The sequence below is a fragment of the Balaenoptera ricei genome, chromosome 13, assembly GCF_028023285.1.
Source record: "Balaenoptera ricei isolate mBalRic1 chromosome 13, mBalRic1.hap2, whole genome shotgun sequence".
Lineage (NCBI taxonomy): Eukaryota > Metazoa > Chordata > Mammalia > Artiodactyla > Balaenopteridae > Balaenoptera > Balaenoptera ricei.
The window spans coordinates 71,299,429-71,320,529 of record NC_082651.1 but is presented as its reverse complement, the minus strand read 5'-3'; the positions used below and the strand labels follow the sequence as shown (position 1 = coordinate 71,320,529).

Below are 21,101 nucleotides of genomic sequence, written 5' to 3'. Positions count from 1 at the left end.
TATATCATAACCCTACTCTAGACTATTTGCCTTGATATGTAGAAAATACTTCCACACTCAGCAGAAAATTATCCTCTTTTCAACTACTGGTTTCTTAATTAGCCTAGGTTTGCTTTGGTTGGAATAGGGTGCCTGCCATTAGCCTTTTGGAGTGGGAGAGGAAAGTGACAAGTTAAAAAAATTGTCCCATAGTCAGGATCAATATTAACTTTGGAAAAGAGTAAAAACACACCCCTCTTTTGTGTTTTCAGGAGATGCATTTAGAAGACGCCACGAGATTCTGTCCAAAGGAAGAAAGAGAAAGTGAACAAACATCTTTCAGCGATCAAAACCCCAGGCAAGACCAGAAAGGGGGCTTTCGCAGCTCCTTCCGCAAGCTCTTTAAAAAGAAGTGAGTAGCCCTTAGACAAGACAGCATTGTAACTCATTTCCCTGTGGGCTAAGTCTTGAGGTTTTAACAGTAATAAGTATCAAGTAGCCTGGTTTCACCCAACTGCTTCAAGCTCAGTGCCTGCACCCAGTAGCCACGATTCCTGCCAGGTGAAGATGTTTCTCATTGTGATCTCGTAGAGTAAAAGCAAACTCAGCTCTGTCCTCTGCTGCTTCTGTCTTTTAGCCCTACTTCCTTTGTTCCCAAAGTCATGTGTTCTGAGAGGAGTGAGCAGAGGAGGTCCCCTAGGAAATCCCCTGTGGCTGGGAGGAGTGGGATCCACTATTGGAGTTGGGTGTAATGGGTGCGCCAGCAGGATCTCCCCACCTGTGGAAAGTTTTCTAAGGCATCACAGCGCTTCTGCCTGTAGGGACCTATAGTCATCCTGGTTGCTAGTGCATATTTTTGGGGACTTCTGCCAGTGTTTTCCCTAGTGGAAATGATTGAATGGATTTGGCTTGGGTCCTAGTTAAAAAATCACTTTAATGGAGTTTCCATACCCCATAGGAGGCAAAAACAAGGCCTCTCCCTCCTGTGGTCCTTCTAAGATTCTCAGTCCTTGCTGTGTGGAATCACCCACCTGTCATTTCAGTCAGCACTTATTAGCACTGTCTCGCAGACTGGGAGACCATGGCCAAACCCCAGCATGAAATGTAAGAAGCAAGAGCTGAGCGTTAGCATTTGACGGTGGGGGGTCTCCAGTCCAGCCATCGCCTGCCTGGAAGACGGCTCTCTCTCCGCTGGTCCTCAGGCCTGTTCCCTCTCCCTTAGAGAGATTTGCCTGCTACTTAGTTTCTCTTGGAAGAGGAGGTTCTTGAAGTGAGTTTTGAACAGGAACTCTTCCCATTTTAGTGGATGGAAAAGTTAAAGACACTATCGCTGACTTTGCAGAGCTGCTGCTAAGTGACGAAGCACAGGGAAATCACTTTCTCCTGATTTAGATAATGGTCTTGATGTTAGAATTGGGGGCAGGCCTGGAGTGAGGACTTTTTTCGATGGTTTGTCTAATTCCTCTCTGATAGGGAGGGTAGTACTGAGATTAGTAGGTCTCCGATTGTTGGGCCCACCTGTTGTGACTGGAAGAAGAAGGAAAGGGGGAGAAACTACCGCAGTGAGACAGCCCCACTCCATGAGTCCCCTTTCAGTTTTGCTAAAGTAGCCCCGTGCGTGCATGACTATTGCTAGATCCGCTTTATTCAGGGGGTAATGAGCTGAGAATTGTTCCCCTCGCTCTAGCATCATAGATTTAGATCTTTCCTGACCCAGTACCTATTGTCAAGTTTTGTTTTTTTTTTAATATTTATTTATTTTGGCTGCTCCGGGTCTTTAGTCGCGGTGTGCACGTGGGATCTGGTTCCCTGACCAGGGATCGAACCTGGGCCCCCTGCATTGGGAGGGAGATCCCCCTACTGACAGGTTTGACAGGTTGGAGAGAACTGGAGGTAGACAGCTCTCCAGCCTGACCCTGGGATTTAGGCTTCTGAAATCTTCTGAGGGCTCCAAACTCCTAAGGACACTGCTTGAGCCTATCTTTTTATTTTATTTTATTTTATTTTATCTATTTATTTATTTATTTTTGGCTGCATTGGTTCTTTGTTGCTGCCCACAGGCTTTCTCTAGTTGTGGTGAGTGGGGGCTCTTCTTGGTTGTGGTGCGCGGGCTTCTCATTGCGGTGGTTTCTCTTGTTGCGGAGCACGGGCTCTAGGTGCGTGGGCTTCAGTAGTTATGGTGCACGGGCTCAGTAGTCGTGGCTCGCGGGCTCTAGAGTGCAGGCTCAGTAGTTGTGGCGCACGGGCTTAGTTGCTCCGCGGCATATGGGATCTTCCCAGACCAGAGATCGAACCCGTGTCCCCTGCATTGGCAGGCGGATTCTTAACCACTGTGCCACCAGGGAAGCCCCGAGCCTATCATTTTATTTTTACTTATTTTTATTTTTAAACCACAGTACTTCCCAGGAAAACAGTCACTTTTTGCCCAGTGCCATTTATAGTGACTGGGTGCTGTCTGTTAGAAAGCAATGAGTAATGGATCCACCACGGCTCCTTTACAAATTCCCGTTTTTCAGAGATGTAAGAAAACACTCTGCCAGTTACCTGAGGCAGAGGGAGTGGGCTTGTCCTCTCTGTATCCAGGGGGCAGAACCAGGAGCAATGGGTAAGAGGAAGAACCTTCTAAAAATGCAGCTGCCTGGAACTGGAGCTGGCCGCCTCATGAGGGAGTGGGTTCTCTTAAGGAGAAGCTAGATGACCTTGGTCAGGGATGCTGTGAAAGGGATTGCCACACTGGGTGGGAGATCATTGCCACTTGAGTGCTTTCTAGTCCTGAGATTTGCTTTATCTGTAGTTTGACTTTGTTGTAGATCAGTCTGGGTGATCACATCTTTTTAACACCTGAAACAAGAAATTAATGTGGCCTGGGACCTCTAATTTTAAAGACTCACCATGTAGAAGACCAGATTTTGTCTTTCTATAGCCTCCCACAGCCCTTGGTTCAGTGCTGAGCACTTGCTGTGGACTCTCCAAATTTTCATGTTGGTTAATTGCTTTCAGCCCTCTTGCAGCTTTTTGGGATCCTTTTTAGAGGGCCAGATGGATCCCCTTAGTCCTCTCATCCTTTTTCATAGATGAGTCCCTCCTGCGTCAGTCCACTTGCTGCCACCTATCCTGGTACTGCCTTTGTATTTCAAATTTGAAGTGTTATACGGATGGAAGCAAAGGTGGCGCCACGCAGATGGCTGCTCCCTCTGGCAGGCTTTCCTGGCTTTTTACATCTTGTGTAGAACTGTGAGCACCATCGTGTGATGCTTGCTTATCGCCTCGTGTCCAGGGTGCTGCGGTGGGCACTCTGGGGACTTGGCATGGGATAAAGAAGCAGCTCTAGTAGCTTTTCCTGAGTATTTTCATCCAAGAACCATGGAAAGTTTGTTCCACTATGCTGAAGTAGAGACGAAGGGCAGGGAGGCCCCAGTGTAGCACAGAAAGGTGAGTGGCTCTTAACTCAGATGAGAACACTCGATTTTTCTCATTAATGGAACATCCTTTATTATTTGCATGTGCCGTGCAAGATGCTTGTCTCGGAATTGTGAGTGGCTTGGTTGGTCCCAGCTGTTAGTAGGAACTTGCACCCTGAAGCCAGGCATGCGGACAGGTACAGGGAGGAACCAGAGAGAAGGAGAATCAGCCCATTCTCCTCCCATGTGTCGGGAGGTCAGGCTGGCAGCAAGCTCTGGGACTTCAAGACGTGGTTCATCCCGGGTACTGGAGTCATGTCAGAGGCTGGCCTCAGAGGTCCAAAACGGACCAGCGCCAGAAAAGCCACGTGTGTCACATCAGGGGCTCGCTGCCTGCCTCTCCCACGGCCCTCTGGAGGCTCACTCCCGTCTGCGCTGACACACGTTTTGTATCCATAGGGGCTTGTTTGGCTGGTGGCCCCACCCACCCAGAATGCTGCTTCGGGACGAAGCTAGGCATGGAGCCAGATGCAACAGAAAACCTGAGAAAGGGTTCTCTTCCCTCTGAGGCTGGGAGGGCCGAATGCTCCTACCCACAAGGATTCAAAAGGGAGAGTCAAGCTGACATCATAAAACAAAAAAAATCCTGAAAAATGCCCAAGATATTTGGGGAAAAAGATGACGCTCTGATTGTTTCTATCTCGGGCACATTTGTCCTGGGTAGATGCCAGGTCATGTGTCCCTGAGAGCTGCCCAGAATTGGTCAGAATAAAGACTGCATATCTTAAAGTTGGAAAATGTTAAATGATTAAAAAAATTTTCAGTGAGGATTCTTAGAAGCCAGGAACAGACCTAATGTGATAGACTGATACTGGACTGAATCCTTGTCCCCCTGCCTTTGAGCAGGACGGTAGGCAGACTATCCCATTCTGCAAGGATCTATCTGGAGGCTTTCAAAAACTTAAATCTACACTGTCCTGAAGTCTGAGACAGATGCTACTTCATCTTTATATATAAATCTTGCACTTAGGCTAATAAGTAGTCTTGGTTGGGGGTGTGCATGGGGGAAAAAGGGTTACGTAAAACAGCTTAGGGGCAGGGAATGTAGATGCTTTCTCTTTTTATCCTCAACTCTGGGGGGAGTGGAAGACAAAGAATATGGCTTCCAAATGATTAATTCTGTTTCCTCACCCATTTCTTCCTCTTTAGCACTTTGTAACTCACATGCCTCAGAGTGTCTCCTTCCCAGTCAGCACCCTCCCTCTACCAGTCGCATCAGGATCTCTTATTTTCTTAACCACACACTGCAGAGAGAGCACTTCTGCAGGGCCCCATATGATTGAATGTCAGTGAATCCACTTCTTTTGTGTCCTGTCAGCTGTCTTTGCATTTACTCAGCCTTGGCTGTGGAACAGACCATGTAATAGAAAGAAGGACTACTAAAGAATCAATTGATAACTTTACCCTCACCTTCTTCTCTACCTCCTTAGAGCCTATCTCAAGTTCTTCCTCTATTCTTACCCACATTGGGGTTCTCTCTCATTTCCCATTTCACTTCCTTATACAACTTGAAAACTGAAGGAGATGGCTGAAGGGATAACATTTACTTAAACCTGATTACAGATGTTACTCAGTAGGTCATTTGAAATCAGTCACTAAGTTAAGGATCTTCAGTGTTCTAGGTACTGTCATTAGGAGCTTACGATCCAAATGTAAGAGTAACCTAGCTACAAGGTTTAGCACCTAGAACATAGTAACCTCTCTACAAATATACATTAAATGAACGTTCATTTGTCACCCTGTTGATTACCTGGGCCAACTGATTTGGCCGACAGGATGGGTGTTCCCTTGCTCCCTTACTTCTCCATCTGCATGTTCCTAAAGCTTTCAAGGCAGAGTCTTTCCATCAGAAAACCAACCCTTCTTAAGTCAGAGGGTCCTGCAGCACTAATTCCAGCCCTCCTCCCTTCCCCCACTCCAAACAAACAAACTTTAAGGCTTACCGTAGGAAATTGCTGCTTGTATGACCCACCCAACTTGTGATTTTTCTTCATCTCTGTCAGTTGAATGGAAGGAAAGTTAGCGACAGGTCCGTTCTTTTCCCGTCAAATATTTGGATGGCTGTGTCGGAATGTACTAGTAGCCATCCTACCCTTACCCAGCAAGCGTTTGCCTGCCTGGCCCTTTATGTGTTCCCAGGTCTGCCCTGCAGTAAGCCAAAATGGCCCCAGGAACTCAAAAGCCATTTCCGTTTTATCGAGGAAGGGGATAAAAGCAAATACACTAGCTCTTTCTCCTAGATTCTGCAGCTTACGTCTCAGTAATTTAGGTAAGCATTACTCGAGAGCCACACCTTTGGAGGAATCCATGAGTTGAGGTGGCCATATTTCATTAGAAAGAAATCAGTTAAAAATATCTTTAAAAGGATAAAAATGAGCTTTTAGTCATAGCTACAGTAGAATGCTGGATTTTGAAAATGATTAACAAGTTAGCCATTAGTTAATTGTTAGTTAATATCAAGAACTGCGGAGCCATTCACACACCTGCAGACATAGAGAAGGTGGTTTGTGAGAAGAGCAGTTAAAAAAAAAAACTAAGCTGAGTTTGTGGACTTTGAAAACTAGACAGGGCGATTTTGGCATTTGTTTCAGAAATGGGAACGCAACTGGTGAAGATTTCTGTGGTCCTTGGGGCTGGTGGTGACATCAAAGCTTTCCCATTTCCAGGTAAACATGAAACAGTTGCATGTTGGAACCATCAAAGTATGACATGTTGGGTTTTGGAGAGATCAGACGTAGCTAAGAGGGGAAATGGAAGGTAAAGATTTTAAGTTTTGACCAATGACTTTCTGATGAGAAACTGTCATGTGGGAAAACAATTGAGAAGAAACACCAGCCAGATTCAAATCTTGCTTCCTACTTCCTGCCCCCCAAACCTTAGGCGTTCTTAGTCTTCTGGATAACAGAAGATATGGGGAAAGAATGACATGGTCAAAAATCTATCTTCCTAACATTTTGGGTGCAGTATGCTAACCAGGGAAGATCTGAACTGGAGGTAGCTGGGAGTTCTGAGAGAAGGCCTGGAGCTTCAGGGTGGGATCTGTGGAGGTGGTCTCAAGGGAGAGTTCCAAGGGGGCTTCTGCGCTGAAAAGGAAGAGGACTTTCACCCCACCCAGCTGTCATCTTATTGAATGAATACCCGGATGTACTCGGGTTGGATAGAGAATATGCACTGGGATATAGCGGAAAAGTACTCCTTACTGACCAGACGTAGAAAGTGTGTTAGGCAGCTAGGGTTTCATCTGTGATACCAAATATCAGGGCAAAAAGTAAAAAAAATCTAATCAGTCATCAGGCTTCCAGACATCAGGGTTTTAGCCTTTGTGTGGATCCAACTTCTTTCCTTGAATAATGTAAAGGAGTTTGAACTCTGCCCAATTAATTCAGTAAATGATAGTCATAATTAACTTATCTAATAGCAACAGTGAGGACACTCAAAGCGTATCAATGATAGTGAAAGAACTTATCTTTCTTTTGTGGATAGTGGAAGCATGCCTGACTCTGCCTTGGCATATGGAGAACTTGCTCAGTTGTGCAGGAGCTTTGGACAAAGAACTTCATGTCTAATGTCACTGTCATACACCTTGCATGAGGTCTTTTGATATTGGTTCTTAAGTCACTGGGCTAGTTTTACTCATTTTAGCTCAGAGTTTAAGCTAGCCAAAGGGCCCCAGCCTAGTTTATCAGAGGTTATTTCCAGAAAGCCTCCTCCCTCTAGGGACTTCTGACATGAACAAACTGGAGAAGGTGCAGAGCTGGAATGGATTACCCAACTGGCTTAACCAAGAGAAAGGAAGAATACACCCTCGACTGGGGACTCAATTGGACTGTTTTGAGTTGTTGCCTCTTGATTGGGCTTGGTCTCCTATGTGGTGGTTGACATAATAGAATCTCCCTAATCTGATTACTGTACTAATTTCTGCATTCTACCAAATGTAGCATATATGTGTGGTTGGCTTCAATAAATTTTTCATTTTAAAATGAAAACAAGCAAAAGCAAGAGTTTGTAATGTAATGCCCAAATTAAGTAAAGGCCCTTGATAACCTTGGTTGAGAACAATGAATTCCATCCCTTAAAATTTAAGGGCCTTGCTAATTTGTGGAGTAGTTACTTCATCGAATCAAAATAGGATTTATTGAATTTTCTAAGCCTTTATTCCCCTTTTACAATGTTATTACACAATTTCTTACACTGACATACACAATTGTCACAACTGTCCCCATAAAGCATTAGAAAGGTAAATTCTTTATGTTCACTGCAAATCTTAGTTACACATGTCCTGAGTCATGAAATTCAGGGGAAGTAAAAATTATTCCAGATCTAGGAGGCAACTGTTTTACAATTGCAAAACAATTTGGATAGATAAAATATTTGAAAACAATTAAAACCAAATCAACCTGTACTTTATCTGTGTGCTGAGATTTTAGGTCCAGTGGATCAGAATACAGGGAAAAAACTAATGAGAATCCCTCAATGGATCCTTCACCCACCAAACAAGATTTCTTCAGAAACCGACTTGCTCTTGCAAATGACCTTGACCAAGGAACAGCTGTGTAAAACATATTTAAAGTTGTATTGTCAAGTGGTAAGATGAGGATAAAAAGCTTGTATATATCTGTGTAGGAATATATATATATATATATATATTGATGTATAAATCCCTGAGGAAAACTAATATAAATACTTACATATGAAACTAAATCAACATACAAGACATTGAAAAGATGAAGATTAGTCTGTGGTTGAGAGCTTGCTTTTTGAACAACACCTGGGGAAAGGGAAGTGAAGACTTTTCACAGCATTACAGAAAAACACAATAAATTTAGAGGAAAATAAACATTTGTAAGAACAGAAACTTCCACCTTGAGGTCATTCCCCAGTATAATATTGAGCATGTTCATATTTAACATGGATGTGAATTTTATGCTTCCTAGGCATTTAACGTATTAATTCATCCCAGTGTTCTCAGACTAATATACACTATGTTAGGGGCCAGTTGTCTTGCCATATGTCTTTCAAAATCCCCAAGGCAAATACCTAACATCCCTTAAGGCAAAGGATCAGTTAATAGAATTGTATTTTACATGTTGCAAATATGAGTTGTGGAAAATTTGTGCTTAAACCATGACACAGAAGGTTCAAAGCTTAAAGACATATTGATCTCCAAACAGGAAGAGAACCTTAAGAGTAGTATTCCTTTTGTTCTATGGTTATGAAAATCAGTGCAGTGAACAGTGATTTCTCTAGAAACTGGGAGGCCAAAGAAACATTTTCCCTCATGTGGGTTGTGCTGCAGATGGGAACGAATCCAGAGTCTGTGTTTTATTGAGTACTGAGGATTCAAAGATCCACCAGTGATCCTGAGTGTCACACACACTCATGACCGCATGGACTGGGAAAAAGCACTGATTTTGTCACCAGCATCAATACTTCAATGGCTTATACACAGTGGTTGCTACAAACACCAAGTCAGAATGAAAAGTTAGCGCTAGTGTTACCTTATTCTGTTTTCCAGAAGTAAGTTGTAAAGAAAGGTCTTTCTTACAGTGCAGGCGGAGAAATCATTGCAATGAGGCTTACCTGGCTATGGGGTAATAAAAAATACTCTCTTTCCACATGGGTATGCCCAAGATGGCCCACATCCTTGACACGCCCCAAGCATCAGAATCATAATAGAAAAAAATTAGGTTGAAACAATCTGTCTCTATTTCTCGGCAGTTCTGTATAATTAGGGGCATAGGTTACTATTCATTCAGAATCTTGGTACTCCAGCTGACTTCTCCAGAGGCTGTTCCTCTAGTGACTACTGTTTGATAAAATAGGGGGAGTTTCACTTGTGTTACAAGTTTTCTTCTCCTTGTCTGACGACTAATTAGGAACCCATCTATTAGCATTTGGAACAGTAGGAGTCTGGAACAGTTACAGGATCACTGCCAACTTTTTGGAGTTTCCAATAATATTTGAAGCCAAGCTTTTCATTTTTCTGAAATTAATGAACTCCTTTGAAATTAGATTTCTCTCTATTATCAGGCCAAAGATGTTTTGGGGGGCAGTGCTTAAAAGCATAGTGTGAAATTGACTGGACATGAAAAGTGAAACAGGAGACATAACCTCTTAAATAAAATGTAAAAAAACCAAATTTCTTTCCCCTTCATATTGTTTATCATAAAAATGATCAATTACTGGGAAGGTTTCAAAAATATCACATACATCCCAAAGTTTCATTTTGATAACACCCTTTGAAAAATCTTGATGCTACATCTGTAGCACAACTCAATTTAGTAATATTTTAGGAAAGTAGCCTATGAAACTAGTAATAATTAATGCTGCTACTCTCTGGGTCTCTATCATCTGATATCTGGATTTTTTTCTGGTAGCTTTCTAACTGCCCCCATCAATCCCACACATCTCTTAACATGTGAATATTCCCAAATACTGCTTTGTGTGAAACTCTTTGACTGTTCTTATTTGTCTGTAGTCAAATTCCAAACTCCTTGACTTGACAGTGAAGGCTCGCTCTCTCCAGTGCAGCTCCAGGTTTTCTCTCTGGCTACCAGCTCCCTCTCTGCAGTCCTACTGAACTACTGTACCTCAGCTAAGCGGGGCTGCTATTGTTTCCTGGCAAGCCATGCACCTCGCTCAGGCTCACTCTTGCTTTACGTCTTTACTCTGGCCTCCTTCCTCTCTGCTAATGTTCAAGACCCAGTTTAAGCCTCCTCATCTTTCTGTGGCCTCTAGTGGTGTAACTTGTCTATCTTTTGATCTATGTGTCTTGTCTTCCCAACAACAATGTAAGTCTCCGTAAGGGCAGGAGCTGTACCGTATCTTTTGAAATTCTTTCCACCTCTAGAATTCTAGGTGCTTAGTAAGCAGTTGATGCCAACGTTAATGTTGGTGCTGTAAAAGATAGAGGCCACAGAAATTAATTTCTACTCATAATTTGCCAAAGAGTTTCAGGGTTGTCACTTTACTTTCCTGCCTTTCATTTTTTTTTTTTTTTAAAGAAAACTATCAATCGCAAAGGAAATAAAATACAGTTGTCTTCAAAAGCAGGTAAAGGCATCACTGCCACTGTCATAGCATCTAGCATTAGAAAACATCTCTCCATTAAAAAGAAAAAAGTTTGCTACTCTTTTCTGTGCTGTACTGACCCATTTCATAATCTTTCTAGGTAGTACTGTAAATTGACAGAGGAGATAGGATATTTAATGATATTGATTAATGATATTTAATGTAATGTTGCACTAGGGATGAAGTCAGGGTGGGAAAGAGCTTGGCAATTGATAAAATCTGTTGCCTCCAGTCCTCCAGAGAAGGAGAGCACAGATAGCTCCTGGAAGTGTTTGAGTGAATAAGCAGAAAGAAGCATTCCACCAAAAGATTAAGTGGCTATTTCTGCACAGGCTGGCAGTGGCCACAGGTCCCTTCTGTGTTCTTGTGGGGTCTGTATGGAACCCCAAGCAAGGATTGTCCTACTTTTCTGATGCCAGAACTGGGACCTTGAAGAGCTGGGGATTTACGGACCAACACTCCGGGGTTCCATGTGGTGGGGTATTTCATCATATGACAAATAGTTTGCTTGAAATTACAAAGGCTCTTTCTTGCTCAGGGAAAACCCTTTGAATGGTGTTTCTATAGCACCTCGTGTCTGTCATATTCTCTCACCTCCTTCAAGTCTGTACTAATATACTATCTTCCCTATGAGGGCACTTGTAAAAATGCAGATTCCTGGGTACTATTTCAGTCCCACTCTACTGGAATATTTCAGAGTGGGGCCCATGAATCTGCATTTTAAATGCGCTCAGGTGATTCTTTGGCCCACTGAAATTTTAGAGCCACTACTTCTTAGACCAATAAATTGAATGATTTAGTATATAAACTACAGCACTCAGATTCTAAACATAGATTGAATTTTAGGACAGAATAAAGGATTATACTTACCTTGGGTTACAGAAAACTGATAGTTCATGAAAACTCAAATGATTCTTTTTGAATTATTTAATTTACCATCTGTGACCTTTGCTATTATATATAGTAAGATTTGGATTAAATATATACATATATACATGATCAGTGTTTTTTATAATAAAGTGGTAAAATTGACTGTATATTCTACATAATCAATTGCATGCACTTAGAAACATGATAATATGAATGTCTTACATTAAGTTGTATAATAAAATTAAGTCTAGTTTTCAGACTAGACTTTCTCTTGAAATATCACCATTAATAACTTTCTTCCTGAGCCTCTGGGGACACTTGGGATTTAACTTATCCTGAGAGCTGATTTCACTTAAAGATGTGCATGCCCCACTCAGCCTGTGAGCATTCGAATATCTATGCAGAGGCCAGTGGATCTCACGTGGTAGGGAGAGGATGACAGAAAAACGGGTGAGAGATAGTTTTTCAAAAAGGGAAACAGATTAAAAAAAGGTTGAGAAAATTGATGGAGAGACCCCTCTATATTTTAAGGGAAAAATTTAGAAATTGATGTGTGACACTAGACTAAGTTTTAAACACAAGAACGTAAGGATGTGCTGTAAGCAGTGCAGAAAATATCGTTTTGGGAAATTGTCAGACATTCAAAATAGTCAATATTTTTGTACCTAAACCAAATAACTTATTTTCCAAAATTTATTGTTGCTTTCAAAGAGCTTAGTGTACAATCTTTAATGTTATCAAACTTATTAAATATCCATAGAGATATTTTTATTCCTTCTTCTTGCCTCATTGCCTCCAGAGATAGCAGCATTCAATGCTCTGATTCTTAGCAGGAACACTGAATGTGTTGTGTTTCTTCCTCATGTACGTAAACCTGTTCATCTGAAGACTGTGGGATCTACGTGAAGGACTGCTGTGGATCCCATCTGTGTTTCTAAGTGTGTTGTTTCCACTTAACACTAGATCGCATCCCCTCTTCTCATCATCACATTTTCCTGTTCAACTGGTGCAAACCCTTCAGCATACAAACAGGCTCTTATTTCTTTCATTTTAAGCAAAAGAAACCTTCTCTTGATGGTTCTAACTCTGTCTCAGTTCACGGCTTCCTTTTATGTAAAACCTGAAAGAGCAAACTGCTCCACTTCTCTCCTCCCATTCCTCATTAAACTCACTCCACCCACAGCACTCCCCTGACCACTCTTGTCAAGGGCATTGGTGATTTTCACCCTTGCTAAATGAACAGTCCATTCTTAGTCATTTTACTCCCCCATCAAATAGCATTTGAGGCACTGATCACTTCCTTCTTCGGAAATAGCAATAATTTCTTTACTAGGCCTCAAGGATGCAACAGGCTCCTGGTTTTCTCCTTCATTCCTTCCTGGTCTATTTGTTCGGGAGTGAGGAGGCTCTCTCCTCCTTTTAAGGTTACAAAGCCCCAGGGCTCTTTGCTTAGATCTCTTCTTTTTCCAGTCTGTACTCATTTCTTTGGTGATCTTATCTGGACTGCTGGCTTTAAAATATGATCTTTATGAAAGTGACTCCCAATTTTATATCTTCAACCCCTAACTCTCTCCCAAACTCCAGACTCACATCTCCAGCTGCCTCCTTGGCACCTCTCAGGTGTCTTATATATTTATTGAACTTAACATGTCCAAGCCTGCTTCAACCAAATCTTCCCCACCTCCGTTAATGGTAACTTTGTCCTTCCAATTGCTCAGGCCCCTAATCTGGAAGTTATCCTTGACAATTCTGTTAAACCCAACATCCAGTCTATCAGTGACCTCTTCTCACCACCTCCTCTGCTGTCACCCTGGCCAATCTGCCTTCTATTGGACCAGCTTCCCTAGTCCCACTCTTAACCCCGAATCATTCTGAACACTGCAGCCAGAGTGATCATGTTAAAATGTAAATCAGATCATGTCACTTCTCTGCTCAAACCCTCTAAGGGCTCTATTTCTCTCAAACAGAAGCTAAAGTCATTATGAGTGATCTGGACCCATTAAACCTCTGACGGCACCTCCTGCTCACTCACAGTCATTCCTCTCCAGACACAAGTAGCTTCGCTATTCCTCAGATATATTAAGTATGCTCCTGCCTCTGGGCTTTTGAATTGACTGTTCCCTGTGACTTCACATATTCTTTTCCTAGATACATGCATGTCTCATTCCTGCACCTCCTTCAAGTCTTTACTCGTATGTCCCCTTCTCCATGAGGCTGACTCTCACCATCCTGGTTAGGTGTCACTTCCCCTGCCCCTACATTCACAGTCACCCTGTCCTGCCTGCTTTTTTGTTCATAGCAGTTACAACATTCTAACATATATCTATTTGTTCTTAATACTTATTGTCTGCATTTCCTCACTAGATTATTAATCCCACGATACGGATTTTTGTCTGTTTTGTTCATTGCTATATTCCTAACATCAAAACTGTACCTGAAACAATAAATATTTGTTGAATAGTCAGATGGGCCCTTAACAAATGCTTATAACTAAGGTCACTCAAAACCAATTTAAGTGTAAACATCAAAGGAAGCTGTATGGTAAAGAATCAAATTATGGGAACTTCAGGATGAACCATCAACCTCTTAAAAGATATCTAAAAGCAGGCAAACTCTGAAAACATATGCCTCATAACTTTAGTTATTATTAAGCACTCACTCTGTGAAAGGCACTGGGTTTTATACATATTACCTTTAAACCTCACAACAGTCCCAAAGAGTAGATCTGTTGACCTCAAATATTGATGAAGAAACACAGACTCAGATTATTTAAATAACTTCTCCCAAGTCACACATCTAGTAAGTCACGGAACCAGAATGTGAACACAGGAATGTGATTCCAAAGCACATGCTTGTTGTACTCCTCCACAACAGTTTTTCCTTTTCTAGATGAGTCATGAAGGTAGAGAAACCAGCTTCTAAAAATGGGCTGTAGTTTTCTTCTTGCCTCCAATAAGAATCAAGAGCCCTAAAATAGTAGAATGGCTATAAACTGCTTTTTTGGAATTGTACTCTACCAAAGCCCTCCTTGCTAACATGCATCTGTCTGCAAAAAGGTAGGCTCTGCTGGTGGCTGAACCCTAGAGTCTTAAGTGCCCTGCATCTGTGATGAGCTAGTGACTAAAATAAGTAAAAAAAACAAACCACCTGGTTAAAATTCAAAAGAAGTGATGTTTCAAGAGCAAATGTGGAATCAGGTCGGACTAATCAATATTAATATTATTTTCCTATAGCTTTTAAATTGATTATCTAGAATATACTCAATAATACATACTTGGATTTCACAGTGGCCTACAAATGGAATTTGTACAAACTGATGATTTTGTCTTTAAACCAGGGGTGAAAAAAAAAAAACCACAACAATGAATTTTGACTATTCCTGAAAGCAGTCCTCCAAATACCAGGAATCAAAGTTGAGTCAGTGGTCTCAATCACTGACTGTCACATGATGTTGGCTAAGTCATCTCACTTACTTCAATTTTAAAATAAGGGTATTAGATCTCTTAAGGATTCATCAGTTTTCACGTTCTGTAGTTCACCATGAATGACCTCATATTTGCATAATTCTTTACAGTGTACAACTGTAAGCTGTATCTTTTTATGCCAAACCTAGAAAGAACTGCTGAATGTCAGGCTGCCATGTTCCAGCAGGTCTCAGCAAAACCTGCCTGTCGAGGAACTGTGGTATCTTAAAACTTCTTTTATGGAATACAAATGCCTCAGCCCTCCTCTGCAGCTTCATCCAGGTGACACCCAAGGTCACTAAAGTACTAATTTTCATCCCAAGGGCCTCCCACTCACTACAATCATAGAGCTTGATACAGAAGGAAGTATTCAACTTCTTTTATAATACTGTGATACAGGAAGAAGTGCCTCCAAAGCAAGACCATGATTAAGAGCAAACTATTTCTATGGAAAGTATGAGCTAAAATGAGAATCACTAATGACATTAAAATATTGCCTTCTAAAATAAATACATGCAAAAATAATACACTTGTGGGCTATGTAAGGCATTTTTTTTTTTTTATTATTTTTCGGTTTGTCTTAGTAATGCCAGAAAAATAACAGCCGTTATTTTCACTTTAAATGCAAACCAAATACTGCTGCACACAGAGTACAAAGATTACCTACGAACATGGTTAGGTACAAAGGCCATATTAGATGTATAGACCAAACTTTGTTTTTACATCAAAGTAAGACTGACAGCAATTTTTTGGACAATTATTTTAGCAAATAACCGTGCTACTAAACAAAGGCAAATACACATATATATACATAAACACGTTTCAACTGAAATTATTCGTGTCACTTGGACAAACAAAGGCTTCTTCTCTGGTGTGTTTCACCAGATATTTGCACCCCAAAGTCCCCTGCCCTGATCCCGCCCCCAAATGCTGACTTGATCTGAAGAAAAAAATCAGAGATGTTCTTAATTAAAGGCACATTTGGCAGCTACGGAAAGTGGCATGCATCTGGCACAGGTGCACTCTCCCTATAAAGCCACACCACATGTGACTTCCATCCACTATGCATCTTGTTTCTTTGAGTGGTAGTCCAATGTGATCCACCTTTAGCTAACTTGCTTTATAATTTTGCAGCAATTGGCTACTTAATGCACTATTTTCATTAAAGGCAAAAGGGAAATTTGCTCACAGTTGACAGAAAATGCACTTTATGGTGTCAAAAATGGAAAATAAGGCATGAAATTTACAAAACAAGTTACAAGTGCTTTTGTTTAGATTTATCATAGACTTCATGCTTTTCTTAACTAGTGCTCAAAATATTTCATTGGCTCATGTATAAGGAATTTTGAAATGATTTTAAAAGTAATGAGATGTTTCAAAAGAAAAATACTGAATAAATAAACTAAGTCATCACTTTCCCTTATAAATAATTTTACTGCATAATTCTTTCAGACAAACTGGTATTAACCCTGTGACGCTTATTTTACTGGTAAAGATTTATGTGCAACACAATAGGACCTACACTTGTACGACAGTCATACAATATAGGTTAAAAGAATAAGTGAACCTACCTATAGCAGCAGAATACCGAGAAATAAATGGTTAAATTTTTCTTTCTGAATCTGGAGGGAAAAAAAAAGGTTTTCCTCAATATGTATAACACTAATAAATTGAGACACCTCCCCCCATTTCCATTATCTGTTTTGCTGAGCCACTTAAAACTCTGAATTTAAGCTGTCATGAAAGGACAAATGATGAGGTACATGACTAACGTGAGCTAAATTTGAGAATTAAGACAAGATTGTGATCATAGATACCAACTAATTTTTGGTTTGGGTAATTTTTGATGTACGAAAAAACACATTAAGGAATTCAGAACCATAATATAGCCTCCAACTGAAATAGTACTGGTTCACTACACTGTTCTGTTAATTGGAGTATAATTAGCGTGGCATGCTCCTTGCTAAATTCAGATACATTAAAACATTCTTGAGTTGTTAGAGCACAGTAACCTACTAAACACATAATTTAATACCCAACAACCTTTAATTAAGCAAACATTTGACGTTTGTACATTTCCTGATAATTTGTAGTCTTAAAATACATTTGGATATCTGGGAAGAGTAAATAACCTGTCTTTCAATAAATTTAGAAACATATACTTATCTTTTCCTGTTTTTAAAAGTACTTAGATGTGAAAAGCCTCCCTTTCTATTATATTGGTTATCAGCCCATTTAGGTAAATTCAACCTTGAAATATTTTCTTCATTTTGTGATCCAAAGATAATGAAACATCTAAGAGCACTTCCATTTCTAAAAGAAACGTTCCATATCTTGGACCGTGATTTAGGAAAAGTCACGCTGCATTGACTGTCTTGTAATGTCCTGAATTCAAAAGCAGAATTTTGTGGTGATGCATTTGTCTTCTCAGCCACTTCCTGTCCCTGGAAATTTTAGTTACTACAAAGAATAAGTTTGCCAGCTAGCTAATGTTTCACATGTGAAGAAGGCAAGGATACAGTTTTCTCAACTCCATTTAAGGGCATCCAACTGGAATTTTTCTAATCAGTTACCACTGCAGAAAATATTTTTACCCAAATTTTACACTTCAGAATAAAAATATCCTCTATCCACAATGCATGTAAAGCTGATGCACAGTGAAGCGGTCGCCTAGAACCACGAGGGTAGAAGAATGCTTCCCTTTGGGAGAAGTATGATTAGAACTTCAAATCTGAGTTTTTTTTCTTTATACAATCAGGCAGGTTGAAAAGAGGTTATTACCTTGTTGAAGGCTAACACACTGGCCAGAGAGATACTGAATGGGCTCCAATGGGACTTTTCTCAGGTTCTCATTTGGAGTGGGGCTGGGGTAATTAAAAAGAGAAGTGCACATAAGACATATAAAGGGAAATCCTAGGGACGATGCGGCTGGTCTAATAAAAAGTCATGGAAATTCTGGAATGTGTATTATGATTAATTGTAGCAGCACTAGTAAGTAGGCTTAGATTAATACTTGTTGAATGAATGGTCTTATGGACACTTTGCATACAAGAGGAGATCTGAAATTAATTTGGGGGGAGACTTTTAAAAGGAGACATTGTACAAAGAGAAAAGTGACTACCATAATAGGAATGGTACAAATATTAGAAAAAAATAATTCAACTCTAACAAATAAATAAAGTATATGACAGGATGGACTGCTTAATGATGATGCAACCAACACTCCGGTCTTAAAGGACTATATATTGTACTACTGTGATGTACATTTAATGCTCTAATAAATATCACAGAAAATTATTAAAGTACTAGGTTTCCACCATGAGGCAGCACTTCTAAAAATGTCTCTAATGGCATGGTTAACAGAATTGCTGAAATGTTGCTTCATTATTCAGAGGACACATGCATATACTGATGAACTGAGGACTCTAAGGATGGAATACTGCACACTTCACAGATACTATAGTGGAGATTAATAACACTTTTTCTCTTCAACAAGTTGCATGCATTTCAATCACAGTATTTGTTAGACTCAGAAGATCAGTACATAGGCTTAATGAATAATCCATATTATGATATTAATGATGTAGGTAGATGTTCTATTACGAGTAGTTCCGAAAGAGCAAAGACCTCAAGCAAGGTAGAATGTTTAATATAAACTTTAACAGACTGTACACATGTTACCTAGGAAATTAAAAACCTTACAAAGCTCTGCTTAAAAGATACCCATCCTATTCTAACCAAATATTTTCCTACATGCCAAACTGCAACTTTAGATCATTCTTTACGATGAATACATACATCCAGAACTAGAAACCAAGGCGTACCACAATACGTGCTTTTATTCTTAGTGTTTGTGTGTGTGTTTCAACTGAAAGAAATAAGAATCAACCATTTTCTCATATAATAATTTAATATATGCCAGCCAAACAAAGTATTTGTATCTTTATTCAATTAAATTAAAACAGACCTGCCAGGTATATTATATAACATTCACTATATACACATGATTTAGGCAATGCACGGTAATTCTAGATATGCTGATCACTCAACTATTAGTAAAACATGAGCGGTGTCAGCGATACCCAGCAAGGACTCCCTTCACACTGGGTGACTGCGTTTCCATAGTGTGGTTAGAGGGGCAGCTACAAGCCATGACATGGGTTACCAGTAAACTTCTGTGGGAAAAGGGGGGAAAATGACAATCTAGCATAGATTAACAGTCTCCTAAATGTAAATCATATACTTGACAGTTACATTGTTTTAAAAGTTCTTCTGTCGTTGTTAATGACACAAAACTTCTCTTGTTTGAAGGCAACACCACCACATTTTGTTTGTGTAGGGAGGGTGGGTAGGGGAATGCTCTTAAAACCGGTATAATTATTCTTAAAAAAAAAAAAAAAAAAAGTACCTCTTTGGTGAAGCCTCGGTACCCATTCAATTCACTGTAATAATCTGTAAACAGGACTGTAGTACAGTGCTGGGCCTTGATTCCAACAAGGTCAGGTACCACAGCCTTTCCTCACAGTCCTCTGAATGATTTTTAAGAAAATATTCTAAAGTAGGACAAATAAAAGCAAAGGAAAACAAAGGAGGATTTGAAGATCCCTGTTTAAGATTTCTTTTTAAAAAGTGCATAATATTTTGAATTACAAAAACTGTCATCATGTGGGCCTGCTGGACACTAGACTGTGTTTCTCATCCCTTTAATGATAAACATCACTTCACAAAAAGAGGACTCCTGCCTACTGGCTGGAAAAAGTTCCCTTTACTTGATTTTCAGGTGCAATCAGTTGTCCACTTCCTCTAGATCAGTCTTTCCATATTCTAAACGAACACCATTTTCACTTTATAATTACATCTAGGTTAAAATTCATTGTCTTATACTGCATCTTGAAGTAGAGTCGTTAGTGTTTGGAGTTCTCATTTTAACTCCTCAGTGCTGGCACGTTCAGTGCATCCATTGCCAGCAATGGATGTGGGGCCAGGACAACGTACATCCTGGTGTAGCGGAACTCAGGACGAATGGGCATTCTCCAACAGCGGTGGTCCATCGCTGTGCATGGTTGGGTGTGTATGCTCCCTTTTGTAAGTTTTCGGAGGGAGTTTAGGGATATGTTGAGAAGTGCTTTGTCGTGGAGGAACAGGCGGCCCAGCAATGGAATGAAGGTCCACTTCTTGTGTCAGTGGTGGTGATGGCAGATGCCTTCTTGTGCCGTGAGGAGAAGGTGTTTGAGGCGGAGGTGGTGTAAAGGGGGAAGGGCTGTTTGGGAAGAAGGCATTACTATGGTCACTTTTTTTGCCCAAAGGGGGAGGTTGGAGATGTAGTGGTGAGCTTGAGAAAACATCAGGTGTCCTCACGGGTTCTCGTGGAGGTAATAAGGGAGGGCTTTCAGGAGGATCTGATATAGAGGTCCGGTCTGATACTGAATATCGTGGTGAATAGGCTTTTGATGTGGGTTGCCTAGGAGGAATTGCTGGGGGGCTGTCCAAATGCTTAGACATGATCTAACATAAATGGGGAAAAAAAAGACATTTATTAATAATTTAATTTATGTAGCACCATGAATATATTAAGAATTAAGCTGGGGTTTTCAAATACGCTATTGGAAGAACCCTAGATGTGGATCAGGTCGTTTTGCCATGTTTTAAATTGGAGGTTACGGCAGTTCATTCATTAAAAAAATTATTTTTCCCTCAGTGTTAAGTTTTTATTTTTCTCAAAATTTTGTTATTTGCTACTGCTTACCTATTATTGAATCTAATATAAGATCATTTCCATTTAACATAAATTACCTGTCAACTTTACAATTTTAAACTTACTATATTAACATTTCATGCTATTCTGCAAAGAGGGTCTTGACTTGCCCAGGTGCTCTGCTCTCTGGACATTTTGAGAACACTGAATCACGTTAATAACTGGCAAAAAAAGAAATTCAAAGAGGTAGAAAAAATAGCTATTAGCCTTTAAGGTCTCTTCTGACCCAGAATTTTCATGAAAATCCCACTTAAAAGCATGTCACATTCACCTATTAAGGGCTCAGATAGGTAATATTTAGCACTAAGATACCATTTCATTTAAAATGTGCTTTCATATAAAGCTTCAGACCTCTTTCCTTCTCTCTCTTGTATCTTTTAAAGAACTGCTTGAGACTGCATTACTCTTACATTATAGGTTAAACTTTTTTCTTGACAGTACCCATAGTTTAGATTTACAAGGGTTTTGAAAACCTACCAAAAAACTGCTTTCAGAAGAAAG

The 21,101-nt window shown here is 40.3% G+C and overlaps 2 protein-coding genes across 4 annotated transcripts in view; one reads left to right on the top strand and one right to left on the bottom strand.

The window, feature by feature from the left end:
• ARHGEF33 (Rho guanine nucleotide exchange factor 33) overlaps positions 1-7,997 on the top strand; it is a 46,309-nt gene extending 38,312 nt beyond the window's left edge. Inside the window, exons 15-16 of one of the 2 annotated variants that reach the window (XM_059943546.1) lie at positions 252-391; positions 7,868-7,997. In XM_059943546.1, the coding sequence (XP_059799529.1) occupies positions 252-391; positions 7,868-7,997 (270 nt within the window). Of the gene's footprint in view, positions 1-251; positions 392-6,031; positions 6,084-7,867 lie in introns of those variants that run through there. The other variant, XM_059943547.1, reaches the window with a different exon arrangement.
• Positions 7,998-15,402: 7,405 nt separating this feature from the next.
• The window catches only part of SOS1 (SOS Ras/Rac guanine nucleotide exchange factor 1), a 151,591-nt gene continuing 145,892 nt past the window's right edge, over positions 15,403-21,101 (bottom strand). For both annotated transcript variants that reach the window (XM_059943540.1, XM_059943541.1), the window contains one exon: positions 15,403-20,350. In XM_059943540.1, coding sequence (XP_059799523.1) covers positions 19,859-20,350 — 492 coding nt within the window. In that variant the 3' untranslated portion in view covers positions 15,403-19,858. The remainder of the gene's footprint in view (positions 20,351-21,101) is intronic.